Source organism: Orcinus orca, chromosome 13, assembly GCF_937001465.1.
Source record: "Orcinus orca chromosome 13, mOrcOrc1.1, whole genome shotgun sequence".
NCBI lineage: Eukaryota > Metazoa > Chordata > Mammalia > Artiodactyla > Delphinidae > Orcinus > Orcinus orca.
In genome coordinates, this window is record NC_064571.1 from 84476880 (window position 1) to 84493003 (window position 16124).

Below are 16124 nucleotides of genomic sequence, written 5' to 3' on the forward strand. Positions count from 1 at the left end.
AAAGCAGTCAGTCTTTCATCATTAAGTATCATGTTAGCTGTGGGGTTTTTGTAGGTGCTCTTTATCAGATTGTGGAAGTTCCCTTCTATTCCTAATTTGCTGAGAGTATTTATCATGAATTATTGTTCAATTTTGCCAGATACTTCTTCTGCATCTATGAGATGATCATATGGTTTTCTTCTTTAGTCTGATGATATCACAGATTACACTGAACTATTTTCAGTGATATTGAGAAAGCACAAATATAATCATGGCATGGCCCTCTTTAAGTGTTCAAACCATCTAATAGCTTCCCATTGCTCCTAGGATAAAATCAAAATCCTTAACGCAATGAATCAATTACAAATATATGTGCCTATGAGAAGCACATATCTAACTAATTGTTTAAATAATATAGCCATTTAACAATAGCACATAATAAGTCTGTAGTTCCAGGGCTGGTTCAGCCACTCAACAACAGCAGTTCACCAGGTTGGCATCTCTGTCTTGCCCTCATGGTTGCAAGATGGTTGCAGCAGCTCCAGGCATCACTTTCTAGCACAGTTGTGTCCAAAACTGGAAGGAAGGATGGAAACAAAAGGATTTTCCTCATATCATCTCTGTTTTGATCAATCAAGAAAATTATTTTCTACAACTTCCTTAGCAGATTTTCCCTAATATCTCATTGGCCAGACCAGGTCACCTACTTATCTCTAAACCAATCACCTGGCACAGGACTACCATGATGGCCTTAGACCAACCACAGTTCATCCCCTGGACCTGAGTATGTTGCTATTGGACAAAGTCAGGGAGAAAGGAGATTGCATTTGGGGAGTGGCCAATGTGTCCACCATACTAGTCCACCCAAGTCTCTGCACGACATGGCTTCTCCCTCACTTCACATCCTCCGTCTCCAGATAAATATGATTCCTTCTGGAATACTCTTCCTCCCACACCCGTTCACCCAGCTGAAGGTAACTCACCCTCCAGGTCTTACCCAAGGTGCCTCTGCTCCCATTGACTTCCCAGCTGAGTCAAGTTCTCCCCCCAAATCGCCTCTGCCAGCCCTCCTACATTCACAGCACCCACCGTAGCCTGGACTCAACATTCCCTTGGACTCCTCCTGCCCTATCCCCTCTCAGAGTCCCTGCTCACCCTCTTCCTTCCCCCCATACCCAACTTTCCACCTCCAAATCCCACCCATCCTTCTAGGACCATCTGCACGCTGCCTCTTCCATGCAGACCTCCTCAACCCTTGCAGCTACAGTTCCTATCTTCCTCCTTCGTGCCCACCTGGCAAATGTCCCTTGAATTGCAGCTATTTTAGTGCAGGCCTGTCATACTGGCAAGTTCCCTGGGAGCCCATACCATGTCTCATTCCTCTCTGTAGCCCCCGCCATTGCCACAAGTGCCTTTCCCACTGTCGGCCTCAGCAGGTGGGTGGAGGCTGAAGGATTAGAAATAGATTGCAGATTGAAACAGTTACCACCACCGCCATCCCCTTGTGAGGGTTTCTGGTGGGCCGCAGGCTTCACAGACATCAGCTCTAATCCTCCCCACGGACAATGGTGTAAGGGGCAATGTTATCCCCACTCCCATGTTGAAGACCGATGCCAAGAGGTTAAATAAATAACTCTCCCAGAGGCACACATGGGGTAGAACCAGAGCTTGAACTCAGGTGTATTGCCCTGACTCTAAGGCCGGGGTTTTCCCCACCACTCCAGGGAGGCAGGGAGGAAAGGGAGGAGGTGGGTCTGTGACTGAGGCAGACAGAGGAGGGCACCGGGTGGGGGAGGGGGGACACAAAGACCAGAGTCTGGACATCAGCCCCAGCCCCTGAGCAGGAGCCCTTGCTGTCCCTCCTCCAGGTGGAGGTGATCAGGAGAGAAAACACTTGGGCCATAAGCATGAGCTCGGGCCAGAGCCACGCTGGGCACGGGGAGAAAGCCGTGGTCCTCGCCTACAAAGGTCCGCGGTTGGATGGGGACCTGAATCCAAAACTATAAACGATGAAGCAGGACAAAGAGGTGTGCTGCTCGCTCCAGGAGCTGCGGGAGGACGTGGCTCCCTGGACGTCACTGGAAGCGGCTGCTCTGCGTGCGGCAGTGTCCACCCTCATCCACGCACACCTGCCGGGCCAGCCTCACAGCACCCAGGAGCAGCAATCGTCGTTTCTGTTCCACAGATGAGCAAGCTGAGGCCCAGGCAGGATGAGGACTTTGCCCCAAGACTCCAGGAGTTGGACTCAGGTCTGCCTTTCCCTCAGAGACCTCTCTGCCCCTTCCCCAGGCAGACTTACTCCAGACTGATTCTAGAAGCTGGCCCCGGGCCGTGTCCATCCAGGGAGCTGGCAGCCTCCTCTTCGTAGCTTTTCCAGCTCTCTTGGTTACAATCCCAAGTGATTGGCCACCATACATCTCTCTCTTCTTTTCAAAGATGACTCATAAGATGAAATGAGGCATTTTGGAGTAAATGATGAAGGGACTGAATTATTCAAACTCCTCCAGATTCTGAAATGACTTTAATGTGTTTATGTTTTGCATTAAGCACTGAAATGGGCTGAGGGGGTCACAGGATTTATCTTAATTTGGGCAATGCCTCTTCGTTGCACACTCCAGGGCAGGACCAGCTGTGAGATAAATGTCTAGAGGACATCGAAAGCAGTGCCCACTTCCCTGCTAATTGCCCCTGTGCCTTTCTTCCCGGTTGGGTTGACAACTCTGGCTTTGTTGTTGCAATCCCATGTTTGCCCTGATAAAACCCAGCTCCGTCCCTCTGTCGGAAAGGGGGTGCTTTGCAACTGCTGACTGCTCTGCTGAGATCGTGAAGCCCCAGGTCTGTTGCTGCCCACGCAGAACTTTCCACTGAGGGCGCGTGACTTGTGTAACCTGAACGTGGGTATAAAGAAGAAGACAGAACTGTTGTGTCCATGACTCACAGGGCCCTCGAGGTCCCTGGCACGTAGTAGGCACTCAGTAATGTCTGCTGGAAGAATAGTCTTGGAGCTGGACAGAGTTCCCCTGCCCCGAGTGGGGAGGACAGGTGTGCTCAGCCTGCGTTCTGAAGAGCCTACATGAGGGGAGCAGCAGAGAGCAGGGAGCCATGAGGCATGTTGGGGTGCCCGGCGTCTAGCCCTGGGGGGACCTGGCACCACCCCAGACCAACAGGAGGGAGAAGCCCCTGCCTGGAAGCAGCTCTGAGTAGGAGGGAGCATGGAACATTCCAGCCTCTGTCCCCTGAACTTGCATCTCTGACCAGGGCTTCCCACCAGCCCAGTCCAGTGGGCGCTGGGGGACAGGTGAGTCATTACCAAGTCCATTCAGTCCAGCCTCCAAGACCCAGACCGACAGAGAAGAGCAGAGAACGGACAGGAGAGAGCTGGCTAAAGAAGAAAGGGGCCTGGGCGAGTCCAAAACCTGACACCTCTGGCTGGACCTCCACTGGAGCCTCTGGAAGTCTAAGGGCTGTCAGAGCAGAGAAGGGAGTCCAGGGCAGGTCTGCATAAGAGGGACAGCACTGCGGGTATGGGGAGCACGGGGACAGAGGCCAAGAGGCTGTTCCCCCTCACACAGGCCGTCGGCGGGAGGGGTCTTTGAGTTGGAAGCAAGTCATAGAGGAAGGACCAGGGACTGTGAAGTTGGGTTCGGGGTCTGAATGCACCACCTCCGGGCACTTCCTGCCAGGGTGGAAGCAACTCCCACAGGACGGACCCCAGACAGGCTCCATCACCCTCTCAGGCTTCCCCTGCTGAGCAGGTAGAACTGGGGAGACCAGTCCCCAGGGGCCAGAGGAGGGGGCCCAGCTCTTTGGGTCTCTCCCACTTCGGCTTGGGCTTCCTCAGGTTGCTCCTACACTGGAAAGGCTAAAACCCTTGGCCACGAGCGGGCAAGCCTAGGGGCCAGACAAGGACACCTCCACCCTGAGTGGTAGGGTTTCCCGAAGCGTGTTCCCCAGACCTGCAGTACCACACGTTGCTGCAGGGAGAGGGGATTCTGCAGTCACGTAAGTTTGAGAAGCACCGCCTACTCTGCTGCTGCCTGAGTGTCACAAATTTCCCGGCCCACTAAAGGTTGTGATAAGTCCTGCAAGGGGCCGGGGGCAGGGGGGCCCATTAAACTGCGTTGAGCTCAGGTTTTCACAGACATACTTGGCCACAGAAACTTTTCATCACAGAGCATCTATGCATACTTTGGGCACTGCTGCTCGAAGGAGCCCTGGGCTGAAGAGGAGCCACTACACCTTTGAGCATCTAAATCCTTATCGCCCCGGCCTTTGTCTCCCTTGTGTCATCCCTGAGCCTTTAGCAAAGACCCGCTTACAGAATCTGGCCAGACTTGGCCTCGCAGTGAGGCTCATGGGGAGGAGATGTCTCCGTGCCTGCGTACAGGCTAAAGGGCTACCGAGGCCAGATTATAGGCAACAGCGTTTGTCAAGGCGTGGGGAAGGTGAATCTCCAGGGAATGATTAGAAAGGAGACAAGAAGCCAGCTGCCCCTCCCACGTGGACAGCCTCCCTCCTCCACAAGCCCAGCGTCTGGGTTACTTGTACTGCACAAGGAGGGTGTTATCCTGGAGGGTGGTCCATGGTCCGACTGGAGGGAATGTCGCTCTGGCTTCTTCTAGGGTCCTGCTCCCCCATTTTCATCAAGGGGTCCACTCAGACTGGCCCACCACCTGGGCAGGGATGAGGGGTCAGCCCCTGAGCCAGGCCCAGTTAAGGCCTTCTGGGACAGGGGCCCCAAAGCCATCTTTGTGGGCTCTGCCTCTTTGCCCCCCGGCTGGCAGACAGGCCAGGGTGGGATGGGAAGCGACCCCTGGGTCCTGGGAAGGAGCAGTGACTTGGGGTCTGGGCTCCAGCCACTGAGATTGTAGAGGGAGGGGGGTGCCGTCCCCCAGTCTGGAATTGCCTATCCTCCCCTCCCCCTGCAGTAGGAATGGCACCTGCTTTGTGCTTCTCACTCCTTCCTCCCAAGGACCCGCATTAGAGATGGAGGGAGGGATCGTGTACCAAGTGGCATGCTGGTTCCAGCTCGTGCATGTGGCTCCGAAGACGGAGCTCTTCTCCATGGCGCTCCCTGCCCCCCTTCACCCGGGCAGGGCTTCCGTCAGCCCACTGCCTGCCCACTCTGCCTGGGGCATCCACAGGATGGGACAAATGAGAGAAGCTCCGCTGAACAGCCCATCCTAGCCTCCCACCCTCCCTTCTTCTGAGCGGTTTCAGGGAGCTGCGGCTTCAGGGAGCTCTGTTTCACATAGACGCCTGCCTACTCCATCCTGTTCTCTTGGGGTCCACCTCCAGGTGTGTCCACTCTGGCCTTAATGAGATCCTCCGAGGACGCAGTTTTCAGGCCTGACAGTGGTATGCAGATTCCTCAGGGGTCAGGGGGTCATAAAAGGTCATTTCTGCCATTCTCCTGCCTCTGCATTGTGGGGCCTCCACGCTAAGGGTGTGTCCTGCCTGCCCCTCCTCTGTCAGCACTAAAGTCCCCATCCCACACGCAGTCCCAGGCTGAGGGGGAAACAGGAGCCCCGCACGCCGACAGTAGCCGGGCCCTGGAAGTTCCGGGAGGTCCCACACCCAGGCCTGGGGAGAGCCATGGCCTCCTATCTATCCCCAAGTGCCCTGGCTTCCTGTTTGCCTTCCAGACCTGCCATAGACGCCTGGTCAGTGGGACCAGGGCTGGACACTGGTTCTAAGCCCCAGCTGTGGGCTGCTCCCTGCACAGTGTATGTGACCTGGGTCTCCCCAGTGCTCAGATGCCCCGAAGCCAAGAAGGCCCCATTCCCTCTCTCCTGGCCCCCTGCACAGAGTGAGAATCAGCCTTCCCTTTGTGGGCAGTGACCCCACCTCTGCCCATGCACCCAGCCAACAGCACCCCTCCCTGCTCTGCTCAGGCCATCTCGGGCTCAGCCTGTCTGGGTCTAGCTCACTGTCTACCCAACGCCACCAGCATGTCACAGGCCATGATGCTAAGCCCCCATCACTGACGACGATTTCTATGGCACTAAGACCTCCTACAGATATGATCTTATTAATCTTCCACAGCGGCATGGAGGGTTCAGAGAGGTTAAGGAGTATGCCTGAGGTCACACAGCTCATAAATGGTAGAACCCAAGGTTCAGCTTTGATCAAGGCGACTCTGCCCTGGAGAGCCTCAGCGCTCTGTTGAGAGCTTACCCCGCAGGGCTGACAAGCATAGGCAGCGTCTCAACGGATGGAAATCCAGCCATGGTACTGCCTTCTTTGCCCTCAAGCACAGCTGGGAAAGAACGCGGAGGGCAATGCCAGGGTCCTATGAGGCAGACTGCTCCCCTCACAATGCCTTGTGTGCAAGGGAAACCCAGTGGTTTGTTCTTTGCAAAGAAATGTCAGAATTACTTTCTCTCCACTTAGAAACAGCCCTCATGGTCATGGGTGGGCGGCCACAGTGCTGCTCTACATCAGCCCTACTGATGCTCTGTCTGAAGACTTGGAGGTGCTTCTCTCCCGAAGCCCCTCTAAAGGTAAGGGGCTGGGGGCGTGGAGATTTATCAGACCCAGTCCTGCCTTCAGGAAGCCCCTGTGGTGTTCCCAAGCCTCAAGCCAGATGTTTAAAATCATCTCATTTAATCCTCACCCTGGGAAGTCAGCACCTGCATTCTCTGGACACAAGTGAGAAAATGGAATCAGAGAGGGTGAGGGCCTGCCCAGGGTCACACAGCCTGGGACTGCTCTTCTCATACTGCTGCCTCCGAGTGGGGAGGGCGGACGGCAGGGGCTGTGCTGTGCTGGGGGCTACACAGCAGCCCCAAGGATGCTTGTCACCAGCCACCAAGGTTGCGCTTGCAGGCTCCTGCTCCAACGGGGGTCATGGGCCCCCAGCCAATCTGAGCGGACGCTGAAGTCCTGGGACATGACAGATTCATAGCGGGCACCCTTGTCCCTCCTTGCCCTTCCTGACACGGTCACCTTCAGCCTCTGGTCTCCCGTTTACCGGCTGAGTCATTCCTCCCTCCTCCGGGACTGCCCCTCACACCCCTCTCCCGTCTCAGCCCGCTCTTCCGCCTGACCTTTCCAGCCTGCGGAATCCAGCCATCTGACCATCCCGGGGGTGGGCACTGCGGTCGGAGGGGGCCGCCCGCTTGTGCCCACCTTGGGAGACACCCCAAAGCGGCTCTCTCACACAGAGAGTGAGGGGCGTGCGCCCCGGAGCGGTGCCTGGGTTTGAGTCTCGTCCCATCGCCTTGGGCCCCGCTTCCTCATGTGAGGAGTAGGCTTGTCCCCTGTGGACCCTCCCTCAGCTCAGACGAGAGCAGACGGTGTCCGGGGTGGGAGCAGTCCTCAGGGACAGAGGAGTAGATCCCAGATCAGTGGTTCTCACACTTGAGGGGGCACCGTATCCCCTAGAAGAAGCATCAGAACAGACCACTGGGTGCCGCCCCGCCGGAGTTTCTGACTCAGTGGGTCTGGGGTGAGGCCTGAGAAGTTTCATTTCTAACCAGATCCCAGGGGCTGAGATGCTGCTCCAGGAACCCTGCTTTGAGAACCGCTGCAACAGGGAGTGGTGCGTCAAAAGGTCAAAGTCAGAGGCAGGGAGCAGGGGGCCCCCTCTCCCTTCTCCATCCCCGAATGTCTTCATGGAACCGGGAGAGCAATGAGGTGGGCAGGGGGCTGACGTTTGTCAAGCCCCTGTGATGTGGCTGGCCCACAATTCAGCCCATTTAATCTTCAGGAGAAACTGAGGAGGTGGGTGTTACCATCCCCATTTTACAGACAGAAACCGCTCAGAGAGGTGAAGTGACTCGCCTGGGGTCACACAGACACACAGGGGTCCAGAGCCCCTGCCTTTCCCGCCCTCCCAGTGACCCTCCACCCCTGCGACCTGGGACACACAGAGACAGCCTCGGGGCACCCGTGTCTCCCAAGACACAGATCCAGCTTCAGAGAAAGCCTTTCTCTCCGACCACTTTAGTCTCTGTTGTTTCCTGCAAGTTTCAAATGACTGGGATTGAGAGGAATCTATGACTGCATTTTACTCTCCCCTCTGAGGATTGTCGAAATCCAGGCAGGAAGGGAAGAAAGTGTCCATGCCCGGCTGCAGCCGCCAGGTCGAGGAGCTGCGGTCCCAAAGACGGAGCTGTGCGCGGCGGGTTTCTATGACAACCAAGCTGCAGTTTCCATAATTATAATTACCTTCAGAGTTGATCATTCTCCTGGACCCTTCCTGGGAAGGGAAGAGGCCGCACTCAACAGCAGTGAGAAGCAGGGAACGTTGATTATCTGAGCCTCTGGTTCACTCCTGGTTTGGGAGCCTTCAGGGAACGGGACTCCAGGGGGACAAGCCATGCAAGACCGGGGAGCACCACTGAGCTGGGTAAGGACCTCCCAGGGGTGGGCTGCCTGCGGGCCTTGTCAGGGGCCCTGCCACCCAGCACCACATCTACCTCCTCCGAGCTCCCCTCAGGGGTTCTGGGAGGTGGGGGCAGAGTTGTGGGCTCTGGAGCCCCTGGGTCCTTGCTCTGGGCCTGCCTGACCTGGTGTCAGAGCACAGCCTCGCTGGGACCTGAGAACACGGAGCACAGGAAACGGGTCCCCAAGCCCCTGAGGAGGTGGGGTGGCCCAAGGTGAGGAGAGGGGTAGCGGCCAAGGTCAGCCAATCCCCCTGACCCTATCCTGCCTCATTCAGGGCACAAGAAATAAAAATGAAGGCTGGGGACTTCCCTGGCAGTCCAGTGGTTAAGACCCTGCGCTTCCACTGCAGGGGGTGCCGATTTGATCCCCGGTCAGGGAGCTAAGATCCCACCTACCACGCAGCGTGGCCAAAAAACAAACAAACAAAACAACAACAAAAATGTATTTGAAGAGGCCTTCCCTGGTGGCGCAGTGGTTGAGAGTCCGCCTGCCGATTCAGGGGACACGGGTTCGTGCCCGGGTCCGGGAAGATCCCACATGCCGCGGAGCGGCTGGGCCCGTGAGCCATGGCCGCTGAGCCTGCGTGTCCAGAGCCTGTGATCTGCAACGGGAGAGACCACAACAGTGAGAGGCCCGCGTACCGCAAAACAAAAAAAAAACAAAAAAAAAATGTACTTGAAGAAAATGTGTTACCAAAAGAGAGGAAATCAGCAGGAAATCAGCAGCAGGTACAGCTGAGCAGAAGAGGGTGACACATTAAAAGAAAAAAAAAAAATGAAGGCTGGTGTTTGTTGAGCCAGGCCACAGGCTGAGCCCCTCAGGTGTATCTGACCCCAAGAAACCTCTCAACTGTCATCAGACCCACTGGGCAGGTGAGCAACTGAGGCCCGAGTGTGGGAGTGGAGTCCGGGCAGCCTGATCTCAGTGCCTGCTCCCCTGGACCCTGAGCCCCCCTTTGACTGTCATACACATTGGGGTTCACCCTGGCTTCAGTTAGGAAAAAAGACTCTGCTTCCAAAAACAATTGGAAAACCACTGTTATGGGCCAACGTCCCTACTTTACAGAGAGGGAAACTGAGGCTCTGGGAGGGGAAGTGACCTGTCCAAGATCACACAGTGCTGGTTGATACATCAAACGGCCAGTCATCGATTCTAACGACTTACACCTTTACAGTGATTCATGACCAATAGGATTTTTTAATTTAATTTTTTAGTGAAGTATAGTTGCTACATACAATATTATATGTTACAGGTGTACAATATAGTGATTCACAATTTTTAAAAGTTATGCTCCATTTATAGTTATTATAAAATATAGGCTATATTCCCCATGTTGTACAAATATCCTTGTAGCTTATTTTATACCTAAGAGTTTGTACCTCTTAATCCTCTACCCCTCCATGGCTCCCCCTTCCCTCTCCCCACTGGTAACCACTAGTTTGTTCTCTGTATCTGTGAGTCTGCTTTTTGTTTGTTATATTCACTATATGTTGTATTTTTAATTGTAGGAGTTGTTTTGTTTTGTTTTGGTTTTGGCTGCCCTGCCATGCAGGATACCAGTTCCCCGACCGGGGATCGAACCCTCGCCCTCTGCCGTGGAAGCGCTGAGTCCCAACCACTAGACCACCAGGGAAGTCCCCTAACTGTAGGATTTTTAAATATAAGGTTATGAAGATTTCTGCCAAGTTTAGACTGACTCTTCTTCACTTGACTTCATAACAGCAGTCAGGGTGTGTTGAACTTGTCTCTGTCCAGCTCCCCACGGCTTCAGCTCGAGGGAACTTAATCCGAGACAGAGGATGGAGGGAAGAGTCAGCTCGGCACCGGCTGGGCTGCCTGCCCCCCAAGAAGGTGGCACTGAGAGTCAGGGTGGAGGAAGACAGGTTAGGGGAGACTGGGGAGGACCGACAGGGGAGGTCGAGGGGTGAGGGAGAGGAGACAAAGGGACAGAGAGAAGAGGTCGAAAGGCAAGGAAGGGAGACTCCAGGACATAGAAACTGTATTTGTAGGAATTTCTCATCCTCAAGAAAATAGCCAAGGATATTTTTTTAATGTATCCAGTCTACTCGAGAATGTCGTCAATCATATTCACAGATGAAATGATAGCAGTGGAATGACTTCACGATAACCCAGATTTGGGAGAGGAGAGAACGGATGGATGGGGTACAGATGAGACGGGACGGGTCATCACTGAGCCCTGTTGAAATGAACACGGTGCTCTGGGCTCATCATACTATCCTCTCTATTGGTGTGTGTGTTTGAAATCTCCCATGATAAAAAGAAGCTTTTTAAAAGTATGTAGTCAATATAGTGCAAACTTTTTTTCATGAATAGATTTTTGCATATAGTTTTCTTTATAAGAGTAGATTAATAAACTGGTGCTCTCAGCTGTCCCCACTCAGCTTCTCCTCTGTCCCTCCCCGAGTTTTCCCCTCCTTCCTGTCTCTCTGTCTCTCTCTCCTTCCCTCTCTCCCTCTCTCTCCGTCTCTGTCTCTCTCTGTCGTCCAGGAGTCAGCAGTAGCATACTGATTCTCCTCTTTCCTCCAAAATACTTATTAAAATACTGGCACGAAGGAAAAATAAAAATTAGTCAAACAAAACACCACAGGAACCTTCCAAATCCATGCTATCCTGGCCGATTTGCTACAAACATTCCAAGTTTGATGACTTGGCCATTTGTCCAGTGGGTTCAGGTGAGCCCCCTCGGGGCACACTGGCCACTCCAGTGCCGGTTCTTACGGCAGAGACAGGGCTGACCCTGAGCTTCTTTCTGGAGGCCTGTGCTATCCTGACAACCACAGATGCTACGAAGCAAAGTCGAGTTGCCATTAATATTACTTGGGAACGTCTCCTCCCTTCCTGGCTTGGTTTCCGCATCTGTCAAAGAAGTGGGAGATGGTCACTAAGCCCCTCCCAGCCCCGGGATGTGACGTCACCTGGGCTAACCTTGCAGGGATAGTTGGCGTTACTTGGCTGGGGGTCCATTCTGGGAGACAGAGAGCTCAGGGCTCCCCTTCTGGCCCTTCCCAGCCCACTGCACGGGGCCACGGAGAGAAATGGGAGGCTGGAGGGGCTGCACAGAGGCCTCAGCCCTCGCCAGGCTGGTGCCGCAAGACCAACCCTCCTTTCAACTCAGCCCTTCTGTCTGGGTCCCTCTCACTCCCATCGGCTTTGGGCCACAGGAGCAGCAGAACATTCCCGAGTGTGAGCCTCTGAGGTGAGGTGACCAGCTGTCCCAGTTTGCCCAGACTGAGGGGTTCCCATGACACTGGACTTTCAGTGCTAAAACCAGGACAGTCCCGGTCAACCTAGGCAAGCTGGTCACCCCACAGCAGGTAAGTTGGCTACGAAATTGTTAGTGAAGAGGAATACTGGAAGGGAAGGAAGTTTAAGTTTTGTCGTGACTGTCCAGGTTTGGGAGATGAGGAAAGTGGAGGTTGTTTATGAACTGCAAGTCCTGTGATGAAAATAGCAAAACACCAGGCCTGTGCTGGTCAGCGAGACCCAATCACAAGAAGGTTTGCCTTCCTGTTGTTGCTAAACGTTGTCTGAGCCAGAAAAGGCAGCAGAGCCAATAGGAAGAATCCTGCTTCTCTGAGTCAAGCAGCCAATGAGAACCAGGGTCCTTCTCTGCCTGTGGAACAAGAAAAGTGACTTAACCAGGGCCGGGCGAGAGCAAGGCCACCCTGACCCAGAGGGGGCTGCCACCGTCGACTCTGCCTGGATGCCCGCCTCTGCCCCTCCAGCTTCCAGAGGCCACGGTCTGAGGCCACATTAGTCCCATCCATCCCAAGGGCGCCCGCCAGGACCTGAAATCCTTGGGCCCAGACATGGAATGACAAGGTGGTGGGGAGCTGGCACTGTGCCCGTCTCTGCCCACTATACTCAAAACACAGCCCTCGCTCACTTTTTTTTTTTTTTTTTTGCGGCACGTGGGCCTCTCACTGCTGTGGCCTCTCCCATTACGGAGCACAGGCTCCGGACGCGCAGGCTCAGCGGCCATGGCTCACGGGCCCAGGCGCTCCGCGGCATGTGGGATCTTCCCGGACCGGGGCACGAACCCGTGTCCCCTGCATCAGCAGGCGGACTCTCAATCACTGCGCCACCAGGGAAGCCCCCCTCGCTCACTTTTGAAAGAACCTGCATTTGAGTGGTTACATGAAGGCCTATCTTCTGTCATAAAGACTGGGTAATTCATACAGTTCCCTCCAATTCTTTGTTATCACCACTTCCTTTTTCCCCTGGAAAACAGGAATGCATAGGTGGTGAGTTGCTTGATCTTCTCAAATTAAGTGGACCCTGGTCAAAATGTATGACCAATGATGGCCAAAACACCAAACTTATGAATTGCTTATTTTTGTGGTAGATTAAAACAGACTCCATGGTATCCCTGTAGTAACACTGCCCACCCAGATGTCGTTGTGACTTCAGGGTGGGAAAGAAGTTGCAGGTGGCACAGAGGCACGTAACATGAGCCCACCAACTGTACCTATAAGGGTGGAGTCTGGCAACTTGGAGCCATGGTGGGACTGGGACAAAACCTGAACCATGGATCCAGAGGGAGGGACAGACATGAAAATGAATCACTCGATGCCAAAAAAAGATCTCATGGAAAGCAAGCTGTGGCACCCATCAAACGTGGGCACAAACCCAGCTCAAATCACAGTGAAAATTAGAAAATATTTTGAATGGAATAATAAACTCCTACAGAGCAAAACGTGTGGGATGTATCTACAGCAGCACTCAGAGGGAAATTCCTAGTCTTAAATGCAGAAAAGCAGAAGGATCGAAAAGTAATGAACTCAGATCCATCCCTAGAAGTTACAAAAGGAACAGAAAAATAAATCCAAAGAAAGTAGAAGAAAAGAATAAAAATAGGGCTTCCCTGGCGGCGCAGTGGTTAAGAATCCGCCTGCCAATGCAGGGGACACGAGTTCGAGCCCTGGTCCAGGAGGATCCCACATGCCACGGAGCAACTAAGCCCGTGCACCACAACTGCTGAGCCTGTGCTCTAGAGTCTGCGAGCCACAACTACTGAACCCACATGCCACAGCTACTGAAGCTTGCGTGCCTACAGCCCGTGCTCTGCAGCAGGAGAAGCCACCACAATAAGAAGCCCAAGGACGGCAATGAAGAGCAGCCCCCTCTCGCCGCAACTAGAGAAAGCCCGCGCGCAGCAATGAAGACCCAATGCAGCCAAAAATAAAAATAAATAAATAAGTAAATAAATCTTAAATAAATTAATTAAATAAAATTAAAAGAATAAAAACACAAATTAACAAACTAAGAAATAAACAGAATCAACGAAACTTAAAGTTGGTTTCTTGAAGAGACTGAACAAATGAATAAACTCCTACTGAGAATGATCAAGAAGAAAAGGAATGACAGCTCCTGCCATCCAGCAGACAAATTGCAAGTCTGCCTCTTACTAGCTATGTGTCTTTGGGTGAGTTAATTAACCTCTCTAAGCCTGCTTCTTCATCTTAAAATTGAGAAATATAATATCTGCCTCACCAGCTACTATGAGAGTTCAAGGTGATAATGTGTCCAAGTGTCCTGCAGGCATTAGAAACTAAATAAATCGTAGTAGTTATTGTCATGGTGGTGACGGTGGTGGTAAAAGTTCTATCGGAGCCCCAAAGTGCTGCAGGGAGATGGTGGGTGGAGGACCACTTCCTGTTCTGTGAGGAGTCAGAGAGGAGGGATTTCCAGGCTAAGCCTCTGAGGATAGGAGTTTAGTAGAAGAGGGAGGCCCACCCAGGCTAAGAGCACAGTGGGCAGGACGCAGGAGGCCTCGAGGCCTGAGGCTGGTCACTTCCCCTTAAAATCCAGCTGGAGGGGAGGAAGGGCCATGCAACAGGGCCAAATCACTTCCGAGGACGTGAAGCACTGGGCTGACATTTGAGGCCAATGTTGAAAACACAAATGGGCCTGGCTCACGGGCTTCATGCATTATGCAGCACGGGTAAATAATGAATAACTTGGAATTTTCTCATTAACCATTTGGTTACTGATGTCTCTCCAGGACATTGAAAATGGTCTTCCCCAGCCTGTCTCTAGAGCTAAGAGAATGATTTCATCATAATTCTCTCAGGCTAACTGAGACATTCTCACGTCTCCACTGAGACATTTTCTGCTAGAAGCAAGGGGGCAAGTTTTCAACAGACCAAGTCAGCTTCTCCCAGAGGAAAGTTCTTATGGGATTCTGTTTGCTTTCTCAAAGGGCTTCGTCTGTACAACAGGTGACACACACTCTACATTTTCCCAGGTCAAGAGAACTGGGTGAGTCTGGAGCTGGACATGTTAGCCTGTAAACCTCATGGGTCCTGCCTCTGGGAGAAAAAGAAATCAACACACTGTGTCCTCTGCCCACGGAGGGTCATCAGTGGGGACCCTCTCAGAGGGAGGCTGAGGGGGTGAAGCACCTCCCTCGCCTGAAGAGATGTCTCCAGACCCGGATTAGACAGAGAGAGGCTCTGATCCCCCAAAATGAGGGATTGGGGGGGTGGTCCCCAGAGGTCTCACAATAAAGACTTCAGGGTCACAGAAAAATTTCGCATTCGAATATGTTCTCAGCAGAGTCACCTGTGTACCCTGGGCTCCTCTAAAACTAGTCACGAGGAGACAGCCATCTGACCCAGCAATTGCACCCCTGTGTGAATTTATGTTCACACAAAAATCTGCACCCAGATGTTCACAGAAGCTTCATTTGCAACAGGCAAAAACTGGAAATAACTGGATGTCCTTTAAAGGGTTAATGGTAAGCACACCGCGGCAGATCCCTGCCACCAACACCCAGCGGATGCAGCAATCTGGGCGGATCCCCAGAGGTTTCGTACCGCTTCAGTCCATTTACCTACGTTCTTATGATGGCAGAAGTGCGAAGATGGAGGACAGACTAGTGGTTGTCAGAGAGGTGGGGGGAGGGGACTGGTGGGAGGGAGGGGCATGAGGTTATGAAAGCACAGCTGGAGGGATCCAGGGTCGTAACTGTGGTGCTGGAGCCACAAACCTACACAGGTGGTAAAAATTCATAGCACTAAAGAAACACGCACACACACAAGTATAGATAAAACTGGGGAAATCAGGGCTTCCCTGGTGGCGCAGTGGTCGAGGGTCCGCCTGCCGATGCAGGGGACGCGGGTTCGTGCCCCGGTCCGGGAAGACCCCACGTGCCGCGGAGCGGCTGGGCCCGTGAGCCATGGCCGCTGAGCCTGTGCGTCCGGAGTCTGCGCTCTGCAACGGGAGAGGCCACGGCAATGAGAGGCCCGCATACCGCAACACAGTCTAGTGCTGTACACACATTCGTGGGTCTTCCTGATGGGATGATGAGCAAAAGAAGCCAAACACAAAGCCCACAGACCGTAGGCTCATTTAACTGAAGTTCAAGAACAGGCGAAACTCTTCTACGGTGACGCATCACAACAGTGTTGGAGGCAGTGGAAGGGTTGCCCAGGCAGGGCCTGCGGGGCCTCTGAGCACGCGCAGTGTTCTATGTCCTGGTCAGGGTTGGGGATACACGGGTGTGTATGTTTATAAAACTTTACCGAACTACACACAAGATTTGTGCACTCCGCTGTGTGTTACACTTCAAATAAGCACTTTTAAATAAGAGAAAAACACTTACGCCTTGATTAAAGAACAGAAGGCAGCGCTACGGATGCTGGCGGAGCTCTGTGTTTATGTTTGGGTTACGGGCATATTTTCCTCTGTACCTAATTCTCTCTCCTCCCCTAGGGGTGCTCGGAGGCCTC

At 53.3% G+C, this 16124-nt stretch overlaps 1 protein-coding gene across 1 annotated transcript in view; it reads right to left on the reverse strand.

Annotated features, from left to right (window-relative positions):
- Positions 1-519: 519 nt before the first annotated feature.
- The window catches only part of RRM2 (ribonucleotide reductase regulatory subunit M2), a 56262-nt gene continuing 40657 nt past the window's right edge, over positions 520-16124 (reverse strand). The window contains exon 10 of the mRNA XM_049695918.1: positions 520-555. Coding sequence (XP_049551875.1) covers positions 535-555 — 21 coding nt within the window. The 3' untranslated portion in view covers positions 520-534. The remainder of the gene's footprint in view (positions 556-16124) is intronic.